The following is a 13,291-nucleotide window of genomic DNA, read 5'->3' as shown; positions in this document are numbered from 1 at the left end:
ACCATGACTAAATGGTGATAGAGAAATTTCGGAATCGAAACTATGCTTGGAATTGCTTTAGCTTTGTTGCATAATCCAAGATTTCACTAATTTACGACCACCTTCGGGAACGTTGAGAGCAGATAAAAAAAACAAAATATGGTGGAATTTGAAATTTATGAAATTCCTTTAAATATATTTATTTACGATACGTATCATAAGAGCGGCCTTATCTGAATATACAGTGTCCGGAAACTCGTAGCACAAACGAGAAACTGGTGAATCTACATCCCATTTGTAGTCGATTTTTTAGTAAAACTTTTTTTGATTCGAGCTTTTTTAAAGATAGAATTTTTTAGATAAAATTTAAAAAAAACAGTCGCTAGGGGGTTAACGTCAGCCGTTTAATGTGTTTTAAAATGCATCGAAGTCCCAGCTGCCAGTTTTTTTAATGTTTTGTTTCCGAAAAACGTCGAATAAAATGATTAAAAAAAACGGACATGCTCAGAAAATAAAAAAGTTTTCTTGGATTCTCTATGTTGTGTAGATTCTCCAGTTTCTGGCTTGTACCAAGAGTTTCCAGACACCGTGTAAAAAATACATGTACATATTTGAATATTCGAGGGAAAAAACATTACAACTGTTCTAAAATCCAAAAAAAAATAATGTAGTAATTTAGCATAACGTTGTTTGAATTTTATCATTAAAAAGGTTATAAAATTTTAATACAATATTAACTCTTCCATTTTTCATTGTTGTATTGAGTCGGCGATTGATTGTTTGATGAATTCACAACATAAAGCTATACAATTAGAGCTATTATGTACTAATATGTCGTCGAAACGTGTTTCACTACTAGACCGGATTCGGTAGTTTTAATTAGAGCGTTGGAGGTCACTTGGAGGTAAAAAAGTGAGACCTATATTATTATGTTTCATGTCTCATCTGAATATAATACATCAATGATTACGTTATTTTTACACATATTTGCGGCATGGACATAGACAAGAAAAAAATCCACTATTTAGTGACCAGGGTGAATAGTCAGGTGCAGAGATGTGCTTTATTTCAAATAAATCCATTTCAAATGGAAATGCAAAATGCAAAATGGGTATTTTCCACTATGCATTTTAAATGCTTTTTTAAAAACCATTTTGCATTTTGCATTTTAAATGCTTTTCTCAATGCATTTTCCATTTTAAATGCTTTTTTGCAACATTCTTCCTACTATCTCCACTCATCTTTTTTTCATAAGCCCCAAATATCAGTCTTTCCTCAACCTCGCTATGAGAGATAATTTCCATTTGTCAAGTTGCTCCCTGGTAGGAGCCCTGGCAATTGAGTGATAACATTACAAAAAATACTGATTCAAATACTGAACATGGGGCCATGACGCTGTAATATTAAATGTTAGATTGTCCCAGGCAAATTTTTTGTGGTTTCATAATCTGTAGTCGTGGTGTTTTTGGATTTACCATCATGTAATATGTTTGTTCTACATTGATGTCCATTATTAAATGACAAAATTGTTTCAAAATTCTATAATTGTTTGACCTGAGAAACCATTTTGCATTTTTAATGCATTTTGAAAATAGGTATTTTGCATTTTGCATTTGAAATGCTTTTCTAAAAAACATTTTGCATTTTGCATTTTCAAATGGAAAAGTTTTGACCCATTTCCATTTTGCATTTCAAATGGTTTTGGGTACCCATTTTGCACATCTCTGGTCAGGTGCATCCCAATTGGGGATACCAAAAATGATTTCATGGCGAAGCTTAATGCAAATCACTATTTTATTTATTAATCTTTATAACGAATTATTATGAATACCAAAAAAATATGCTTTCCTTAAATTGAAGGTTTTCCTATCGCTCCGCTTGAGTAAAATACAAATAAAAATATAAATTACTCAATAAAAAATATAAATGCAAACTACTATAAAAAAATATTTTTTCAATAGAAATGTATAAATGCATAAATGAAAAAACTTTAAAAAATACAGTATTATAGCCAAGATTATCTGTGACAGTTTCACTTGATTAACTTTTTTGCTTTCTTATGAAAATATTTACAAAATAAATAAAAACCAGTTTTTTGATTGAATTCGAACGTTTCTAGACTCATTTTGTCAAGCGATTTTAATGCATATTACCTACGATATAAGGTATATACCAAGAATATATGTACACATTTTTTATTGTAGCTTCAATAATATCTCTGTCGAATGTAATCTCAGATGAAAGTCAACGTAAAAACGACATTATAAATCACACACCGACATTTTGATGAATATTTTTTAAGTCCAGTGGCTAGTAAACAGGAAAGTAGGTACTGACCACACATTAACAGGTTTTGGAATATATTATTATTTTGCTTTCTATTAATTTCTAACAGTTGGCAGAGTAAAAAGAGAAACACGGTAGCTAAATGGGGATATCCCACACAAGATAATGTCGCTGTAGAATGCAATACCACACAAGTAAAAACTGGACAATAAAAGAAAATTACCAATCAATAAAGTACCATAAAAAAATACTCAATTGTCAGCAGCATTTTTCATCGCCTCAAAAGCGTTTATAAACTGAACATAACATTATAATATAGTAAAATCGTTTTTTTTAAATTAACTAAACATCACGCCGTTTCCCCGCAGGGGTAGGCAGAGAGGACGGACCGCCAAACAACTAGGTCTTGGCACACACTCCTTGCCTCATTCATATTCTCACATCATCTCAGTTATTATATATTTATTTATTCAAAAAACAGTTTTTAACATAACAAACATACTCTGCACATCTCACTAGGGCATTCCTGTATCAAGATGTGCAGCTTTACAATTACATAATTTAAAAAAATACATATATGTAAACTTAACATAATAATAACATTTAATTTAAACCCAAAAAAGAAAAGTTGATGACACGGTTTTTTCGAGACCGGTACACAAAAATAAACAAAATTTTAGTAACAAATGAACGAAAAATAAAACAAAAATGTCAACAAAAGAAGCATTAGGCAGTACGTTTATAGTAAGTTGGCAACAATAATATTCTTCTGTTAACTAAAGTAAAAGGTACCTGTGCTGGCTTATCAGACACAAGCATAGAGTCACCATACTAACAATTACAACATGGATAGTATGAATTATAAATTATAAGAAATAATAAAATAACTAAATAAAAATAGGTAAATAATAACTGATATATATTACATACTGTTCTATTATTCGGACTCTTGACATGGCCCGACTCAGGTATCTGGTGCACTTGGTCGTGCCATGTCTTCCTCGGGCGTCCACGACTTCTTCCACCATTCACATTTGCGTCATTTATTCTCTTTACACTCCTTTCTTCGCTCATTCAATATACATGCCCAAACCATCTAAGCGTCCCTTTCTTAATCTTACTCATTACGCTTACATCAGCCTTGCACCCTTTGCGAATCTCCACATTCCTCACACGATCATACATGGTTTTACCACACATACGCCTCAGGGATCTCATTTCGACAGCATTCAATCTACTTTCATCCTTTCTTTGCCAGTTCCATTCCTCACTTCCATACATCAGGGTAGGTACCAGCACTCCGTTGTGGACTGCTAACTTCGCTTCTTTGGACAATTTTTTGCTAGCGCCAACTGCGTTCAGTCCTCCATTAATGGAATTACCTGCATTTACCTTTCTTTCAATATCTCTGTCAGCCTTCCCATCTCTCGTAAACATACTTCCTAAATACACAAACTCATCTACCTGCTCCAAGTATTCCTCATTCACAACTATATTGCACACTTTTTTCGTACTCTCTCTTTCAAACACCATTACTTTAGACTTACTTAAATTCATCATTAACTCATTCTTCATGCATACTTCGTTCATCCTAGACACGAGAGACTGTAGATCATCCATACTATTAGCAATCAGCACCACATCATCAGCATATTTTTAGATTACTCAAATTCGCGCCCAATCCCACCTCTTTCAATTCTTGCATACAATTATCCATTTATAGATTGAATAACCACGGTGACATTACGCAGCCTTGTTTAACACCTTTTGTGATATCAAACCACCCCGTAAAACCACCGTTTACCCTAACACATTCAACGCTTCCCTCACACAGAGATGCAATTGGTAGAGTGAAAAAACAATTTTGAAACAGGAAAACGAAGGTTGATCTTAAAATTATATTTATTTATATTAATAACGATTATTAATGTAGAGAATAAATAAAGTCTCCCTTTCACATTGTAGGTATTATGCACCAAGCAATGAATTAATTTAAAAAAAAATTATTTATTTGCCTTTAATGTTACTTACAAAACTTTTAAGGATGTTTTAATTCGTTTATTGTTTTAAGATATATCTAAAATCAACAGGTGGGGTTAAAAATATTTATTTAATACCAGCTGTATTAACATTGTCCATCACACAGACATAAAAAATTACAATAAAGTGAACAAATATTATAAAATGTGTTTGAAAAAAACTCACCTTTGCGCCAGAGCCAGCTTCAGTCTATCATTCTCGTACTTCAGCTGCTGCGTCAGGTCCCCGCCCTCGCCCCCCTCGGAGGGCAGAGCCGCCCGGCCGCCCCCGCTGCCCAGCGTGGCCCCCCCGCCTCCCCCTTGGCCACCCTGTCCGGGCCCCCCTCCTCCCCCGCTGCCGCTGATGCTGCCCCCCCCGCGCTTCACGCTGTGCACCGGCGACTCGGACTGCGGAAATATACAGCAGAGATTAGATACTGTGAAAATAGTTAAAATTACCTAAAAATCTTTGCAGTCAAACTCGATTATTAATCGAATCAATCGATGTTCTTCTTAAATAACTAACGACTACAACGTCGTTTCCTGCAGAGGAAAGAGGATGAACATAACTTTGTCTTGGCACACTCCTCGCTTCATTCACATTCATAAATTGTCATGTATATACCCTTCTCCCGACAATAGACACAACCTGATTTAAGTACACATTTGTTTCACTTGACCATACCATGTTTTCCGTGGGCGGTAACGACTTCCATCATTAACTTTCACGTCACATATATTAATATTTCTATACTCCTTTCTTTATTCATCTGCTTTACATATCCAAACCAACCAGGCGTTCCCTTCCTTTATTCTTATTCTTTACGCTTATATCAGTCAGTCCTGCATTCTTTCCACTTTTTTAATACAGTTTTACCACATACATGCCTCAGGAACCTCATTTCTACAATATTCCGTCAGCTTTCATTTCAGAATTTTACTATGAACTGCTAGCCCCGCTTCTCTTCTTTTTTTAGCTACTACATACCTATAAAATACTATAGAATGTCATGCCTCACTTAATGTCAGGGATTGTCGATACATTTCAACAAAGTCCAATTTGTCTTTCAAATGTTAATAATTTTTACCATATATCGTTGTTCAATACGCAATACCACAAATGTGACAATCTTTCCAAAAGTATTATTATATTGCTTTTCAATTCATAATCATTTTCTTTAATTTTTTTCAGTTTGTTCATTTTGTCCAATATTGACCCCCGACGGAAATATTTGTTAAAATGGTTGTTGTTTTGAGAAAAACCACCACTTCAAAGGGCATGTATTATAATTTTAACAAACTTTAAACAAAGCCATTCAAAAATCCACCTGTCTGAATGATATTTTTACAGCCCAAGAATTGGCAATTGGTAATAATTTCTGAAATGAATCCCAAATCCTGTAGGTGCATTATGAATATCAGCAACTACGGGACCTTCTGTGATATTTTTTAGGTTCATACAAAATATACTAATGGCGCCAGAACGGGAGACCTGTAAACCTGGGGAATTTACCAACTACCTGAGTGCGCAGCACATATGAGATTTGTTAATACCAAATTTGTACAGAATAGTATTTTGAAAGAATCAACAACAAAGAAATCTGTGATTATCGTGTTTTAAGTTGTCATTAAAATAAGTTAATTACTGAAGATGTGTATTCTTGGTATGCCTTATATCATTGCGAATATAGGTAATATCCGTTAAAATCGCTTGGCAGACGGAGTCTAGAAACGGTCTATTTCAAGCACAAAAGTGGTTTTTATTTATTTTGTAAACAATTTTATAAGAAAGCAAAAAAGTTAATCAAAGGAAACTGTCACAGATAATCTTAGCTATAATATTCTATTTTTTAAAGTAGTTTCTTTCATGTGTTCGTACATTTATATTGAAAAAATAAAAATTTTAGAAGGTTAAATTCATATTTTTTATCGAGTAATTAAAGTTTTTATGAGTATTCTACTTAAGGGAAATGATAGGAAAAGCTTCAATTTATCTAAAGCATATTTTTTTGGTATTCATAATGTAAATCAATTTGTTATTAACCTGTTAAGGGGCCGTTCAAGTATTACGTAAGCAGATTTATTACAATTATTTACCCCCTCTTCCCCATTGTCACCAAAAGTAAGCAAAGCTCTTACCCCCCCCCCCTCCCATGCTTACGTAAAAATTGGTACCTATATGCATTTTTCTGTTGATGTATTCTGTTTTTTAAGCTAGTACCTAAACGTATTAATTATTTGTGGGAATCCCCCAATATGTATTCGGTTTTCAAACATAGACAATGTGTGGGTTGCCAATGTGTAAAAAAAATAACTACTACTGAGCAGTGCTGACGTAATCACTATCTCGACCCCCCCACCCCCCCATGTCATCAAAAATAAGCAAAGCAAAGACCACCCTGCCCCCCTATAGTGCTTACATAATACTTGAACGGCCCCTAACCGGGGAATTCCGTTTTGAATTACGCAGCATATAACGGGCGCGAACTCCTTCACTAGGACGTATCAGTACGTCACGCCCGGAGGACGTAATTTCATATTATATTTTTTTTCATTTATGCATTATAAAACTGAACACATCGAATTAAAAAACTAGAAATTTTACAAACAATTATAAAGATTACAAAAAATATAAAATAGGTTTTAATTACAGAACAATAAACAAAAGCACACAGATAAAAGAGAAAAATTGAGTTTAAAAAATTAAAATATGTAAAAATTAAAACTCAATTTACGTCCCGCTCGTTCCAGGGCACAACATATATTTCAAGGACGTATTCATATGTCCTACCCGTACGTGATACTGTTTACGTTTGACGTATTTATACGTCCAGCCCGGTTAACAGGTTAAGATTAATCAAAAATAGTGATTTAACATTAAGTTTCGCCTTAAAAAGAACTATCAGTTTCTTACGTAAATTGTGATTTACGTATTAAAAACTATTTTTGTAATCTACGACATTATATTATTTAGCCACCGACGAGTAGACGAATCGGTGCATTGTATATTGTTGCAAGGTCGCTAATCTTTGGTGTACTGATGTGACCTTTAGATCTAGGGGAAAATATGAATATATATAATACAGTATAGGCAATCACCACGTGTACATTCAGTAGCAACAGAATATATTTTCTCCTATGGTATCCCAGCGAAAGGAAAGCAGCGCCCTACTTACCTACTGAGTAGAAGTTCCTGTGGCCGCGATTCCCTGTCGAGTACTGGTCTGGCCTAGCCGCTTGCGTGCGTGATTCGCCTATATATCTTCTGATTTAGTGTTACGTTAACTCAATAAACATAAATTGCGTGAAATATAACCATCCTTATTTTATCCAACATGACACCCAATAGTATGCTTGGTCGATAAAGTAATTGTCAATCACTGCATACTATAATAGAAAAAAACCAACATAGAATTTTTTCATATTTGAGGCAATTTACTTCTCCCTTTATAATCTCCGACTGAACTCCCAATGAGATGAGGCCACGAAACCCCTGCGCATTACGTGTCATGGTTTTTTCCTTTTCCTGAATTGATTTCACGTCACATTCGTGGGTATTGCATGTAGAATGGCGATATCACCATAAAAGTTTCATTCATCAGTCAAAGTCAGCGATTTTCATACATGACAAAGATTACGAACTATTCATCGCTATATTTCAAAGACTTAATATAATAAGCAATGAACACGGTTTCCATAAAATAATACAAGATGCATTGTACAATAAAGAAAACGGGGAGTGCTAAAAATAAACATTTCATTGCAAAACTAATCAGAAAACACAATAATATTTGGTTACAAAATGTAGTTGAAATAAAATCCATCACCTGGATAAACATTGGGATATTATTTACATCTTTGCTTTGAACACACTGCTCTGAATTAAACTAAACTAATACTCTGGCTTTTGCCAAAGTTAGCCAAATGATCAACAATATTATCGAAGTTGCTTTAAACAAATTAATAAAACATTCATTTGCCAGCAGATGAAAATAATTCAACAAAAGTCATTATCTACCATTAAATGACTAGTAGTGATTCAACATAATTTGAAAAAAATATGGAAAAAAAAAACTTTTCATAACTTTACTTTTTTTTGTCTAACCAAAAACTTGCAAATATGAAAGTGAAATTTTTAAAGATTTTTCTGTCAGGAATTGGAAAGTCAATGCAACTACAGGGTTTTCCAATAAGAGGTGTTATTTTGAATAGCCCGCTATTTCGGTAAATGTTACTTTTGAAGCTGTCATTTTTTGACATTTGACAAGTAGAAACTACGCCATTAATAAAAATGGAACGATACACGCTTCAATAACGCACTGAAATTATTAAAATTCACTTGAGTGAATCAAATGCAAATCATCTTGAGTGATGAGGCCCATTTCCAGCTCGGTGGCTTCGTCAACAAGCAAAATTGTCGCATCTGGGGCTCGGAAAACCGAAGAGTTATTGTTGAAAAGCCTCTCTATCCTCAACGTGTGACTGTTTGGTGCGGTTTATGGTCCGGTGGAGTCATTGGACCTTACTTTTTCGAAAATGAGGCTGGAGCAACAGTTACGGTGAATGGATTGCGCTATCGAGAGATGATTAATGATTTTTTATGGCCGGAATCGGATGGTATTGATCTGGACAACGTTTACTTTCAACAAGACGGCGCTACGTGCCACACAAGCAACGAAACCATTGATCTTTTACGATTGAATATCAAAATAACACCTCTTATTGGAAAACCCTGTATTTTCAAAACTTACAGTTCAAAACGTAATTTCTATTTTTATGGAGGTTTCAAAAAACATTTTTCATTATCAAAAAAAAAAAAAAAAGCCAAATTGTTCAATACTTTTATTTTTAACAAATTTCGTATTTCAGAGGAGTGCCGTATTGTAGGCAACCAAAGTTGCATCTGAAATGGCCGCATAGAAATGGTAATTTTTTTGCTGTATCACACGCAGGTTACAATCGCGTGCAAAGAGTTAGATACATATACAATAAGGAAAAGATTTTTCATTCAATTCAGAGCAGTTGATTAATGTGCTATCAAAATACGTAGGGGTCTTACAGTAATAAAAATTATAACCCTAAACATCTGAGGACAGCATTGCAAAAAATTGTATGGTGATTACTTGTATGTCGTGCAAAGGGGATAATTTGTTCACAAAATGCATTCCAAGGGAAACATTACATCATATGCCGGGGAAATATACGAACAGTGAGGGAAAAACACATTTATTACATTATTTATCACACTATTTTTTTATGTACTGGAGCTAATTTGGCCACATTTTCGCTATTTGCAAAACCCGCCAAAATGTAGCCAATTTGAACTGATTTATATTTCAATTCTGCGATATTCACAGAGCTAACAGTTTTACGCAACAAATAGTTTCCCCGTTTTTCGATAGATTTCTCGCATCTCTATACAGTGCATTAGTATAAACAATAATTTTCAGTTGCGATATATTTTTTTAATGCCATTTTGGTGTTGCATTCAAATTACCGTGAATGTTTATTTTACACAAATTCTGTTATGTATTGTATTTCAATAAATTTATTATTTGAATTCTCTGCTTATTAAGTTATTTGAGGGACTGACTCCCAAAAGATGTTAAGTTTAATTTGCACCTGTCAAAAGATGTTAAGTTTAATTTGCACCTGTCAAAAGATGTTAAGTTTAATTTGCACCTGTCAAAAGATGTTAAGTTTAATTTGCACCTGTCAAAAAATGTTCTTTTTCAGCGCGGTATTTAAATTATCGCTAAATAAAATGTGTAATATCGTAACTTATTTGATTTTTAACAAAGAATAAAAATTATCTGTGAAAAAAGTGCAAACAAACAAGCAATTTTTGAAGTTTCGGTAAGAACATTCTAATTTTTTTTTAATTAAAAATAGTTATGCGTGATCTTAGTATAAACATATTTTTTTAATAACCTAAAATAAAGTCGGAATCTTATCGACGTAAGTGCAAGAATATGCAACGCGAGACGCAAGGCAGTATTAGATGCATGTATTAGACAGACCTACGGTAGAATTTGCCCTAGCAAATCTCTAAAATAAAGTAGGAATCTTAACAACATAAAATCTGGTGCTTACTGCTAAATTTATAGTTGAAAAAGCTTTTATAAAATTTTCTAACCGTTCTAACTGTTTTTATTAATCCTAAATATAAATAACTTGCATACGTAGGGATCACTCTAAAAAATGTATATACAGGGTGTATCGGCACTAACCCGACAAACTTTAACCAGTTATTCCTTAGCACATTTGGAGTAAAAAATGTTATGGGCACTTTGCTGTCCGGTAGCATTTTTTATTCAATTAAAAACAAAAAACCTTTAAAATTTCCACACTACATCACTGTCATTGGCATTGCGTTTCGTGTTCAACAGCTGTTATAAGCAAGTATGTCAAAAAGCGTCTTCGCTCTTTCGCACACACTAAATAATAATAGTTAAAAATGAGACGAATGGTGCCGTGCCATTTCGTTATGATTGTAAAAGTGCGCCAATGTAGGTACACACGTGCATTATTCAACGGAATTCGAATAAAATATTTGCCAGATGGGTTTTCAAACTTTGACAAAGGATAAAACAGTGGTGACATGTGGTGAAAATATGAATAGTAAATTTTTTATTTAAAAAAAACGTTACCGGACAGCAAAGTGCACATAAGATTTTTTACTCCAAATATGCTAAGGAATAGCTGGTTAAAGTTTGTCGGGTACGTGCCGATACACCCTGTATTATCAAGACAAATTCGTTGGAATTAACTAAAATATCAGTTGTGAGCAAACCCCCCCCTCATTAGAATTTTTGTGTGGTCTTAATATTTTATGTTATACTAGCAAAAAAATTTTTTTTTCCTAAATTAATTAAATTAGCGCCATCTGTGAAAGAGCAAATTATGAATTAGTTTTAGTATACCCTTAATAAGATATAGACGGAAAGAAAATAGGGTTAACGAAAATATTTAGTGACCGCTTAATTATTAAGGTTTTATGTATAGAACAAGGGATTTGGTTCACGAATCATGAATCTGTATATAATTTATTCATCAATTATCTACCCGCATAAAGCCACATACAAATATTAGCGTTGCAAACAAATTACCTTTTTGTATTCATGCCCGTTCGGTGTGAAGTTTGTCTTGTATGGTAACATATGTTGCACCGAACGGGCATGATGGTAATTTATTTAAACCTTTGTTGCATTGCATGTTGTGTTGCTAATATCTGTACGCAACTTAATATAATGGATATTAATTACATTCAAATTTTATGTAGATATTTCAGAATCTTCAGTGAATAAAGGTTTCCACATATTTATTCTTAGGTACAAGCAAATAGATTTAAAGGATCGGGGAGACATGCTACAATTACATTGGGGTATGCGGTGCAGTAGAAAATTAAATTATGTATAGTGGGAGGTTTGTATCAGGTACCAGACTATCGGGGGAGCATAACATAGTAAGATAAAGTCAATCTCCTGGCCTGCGGCTGCTGAAGTTACCTGCTGCGTGGAACTTATGGAATGAGCTCTCTGCAATGTCATGCCATCGTCACTGTCCATTGACTTCGCCATCTGTCAACACCACATATAAGAACTCAACATTGGCAACAAACTCCACAGTCAATGAAGACAGATGTAGCCATAAATATAAAATAGAAGAAGGCGATTCGTAGAAGTGCTGCAAAGTGGTCAATAACAGGGGATACATACTAATTTCTTTCTAATTCGGCTTTGTCATCTGTTAACACAACAAATACACAAACTCGACATCGGCATTTTACTATACAGACAATGATGATAATCATTTTAGAAATCACTTGATACCTGATAGAAGTGCGGCAATCTTTTGAAATCTGCTGAAAATGAACAGATGACATATTCAGCAATCATTCGGCGATGATTAGACCTGAGGGTATAGATTTTTCTTAAGACCGACCTTTGACTACTTTGATCTCCATCAACTGGCACCATACGAAGAAGAAGTACCTGTCCAAGAGTGTGTCCAGTGGGGAGGGGGGGCGTCAACAAGTTTTCATTCAACCCAGCAGAGCCATCGCAATTTTATTGTTCAAACAAATTTTGTATGTAATTCAGTGGCTCCAACCCTTTTAAAATTATCTTCCCTGTCTTTAAGTAGTAGAAAGAGTGTTCCCATTAGGTGGCTCCAACACATCAGTCATCATAACTACATGCATATTGAAAGCAATACATAATAAAAATAATAATTCTTTTAGCTCTTCAATCACTTTGATTCATATTTCTCTATGTATTTTTTAGATGTATTTTTAAGTGAATGTATGTTAGTTGTAAGTTTCTACATTTGTAAATACATATATATGTCATTAAGACAGTAGTTATAGGCCTTAGTCGTAAGTCACTAGATATAAGTGTTAGATGTAAGTCACGAGTTATGAACCTTAATCGTAAGTCACTAGAAAGAAGTCTTAGATGTAAGTCACTAGTTATTATGAATCCTAGTTGTAAGCCAGCTGTATTTATTATTTAATAAATATATTTGTACAGCGCCCTTGAGGTGATTTTTCACGAAAACGGCGATATATAAATTATTCAAATTTTATTATCTTCAGTACCTGAGTGTTCCCGTTTGGGGGCTCCAGCAGGTGTTCGTCACCCCCGGCGCGGTGGCTCAGCGGACTAGCCGTGGCGCTGGTGACGGGGGTCACGGCGCAGGAGCCGTTGTTGTGGGTTCCCCCTGTGGAGCCCCCTTTGCCCCCTCCAGCACCCAGACCAGACTGCTGAATGGCCTCTTTCACCTCTTGAAACTTCTCAATGAACTGGAATAGAAAGAAACGGACATAGTACAAACAGTATTCTGTATGACACCTCACAACAGCTCGCTCCCCTGACTTTATTATTATTAAATGAGCAGGCAGTATTCTATTGATGATCTCATATCTAATTTCACAATAAGTTTAACATTAATTGAGTTGATTTAAATTTAAAAATAACTTTTTACTCTCCAAATAAAAATCCAATCGG

General features: G+C 34.2%; 1 protein-coding gene across 1 annotated transcript in view; it reads right to left on the bottom strand.

The window, feature by feature from the left end:
* Positions 1-13,291, bottom strand: part of homer (protein) — a 122,679-nt gene that overhangs the window by 96,563 nt on the left and 12,825 nt on the right. Inside the window, exons 4-5 of the mRNA XM_089646465.1 lie at positions 12,883-13,086; positions 4,471-4,691 (exon numbers count right to left, since the gene is read on the bottom strand). Of these exons, the coding sequence (XP_089502591.1) occupies positions 4,471-4,691; positions 12,883-13,086 (425 nt within the window). The remainder of the gene's footprint in view (positions 1-4,470; positions 4,692-12,882; positions 13,087-13,291) is intronic.

Source organism: Hesperophylax consimilis, chromosome 24 (genome assembly GCF_061612785.1).
Source record: "Hesperophylax consimilis isolate HC1 chromosome 24, BYU_Hcon_1.0, whole genome shotgun sequence".
In the NCBI taxonomy this organism is placed as follows: domain Eukaryota; kingdom Metazoa; phylum Arthropoda; class Insecta; order Trichoptera; family Limnephilidae; genus Hesperophylax; species Hesperophylax consimilis.
The sequence above is the reverse complement of the archived record's forward strand: the minus strand, read 5'-3'. Positions and strand labels throughout refer to the sequence as shown.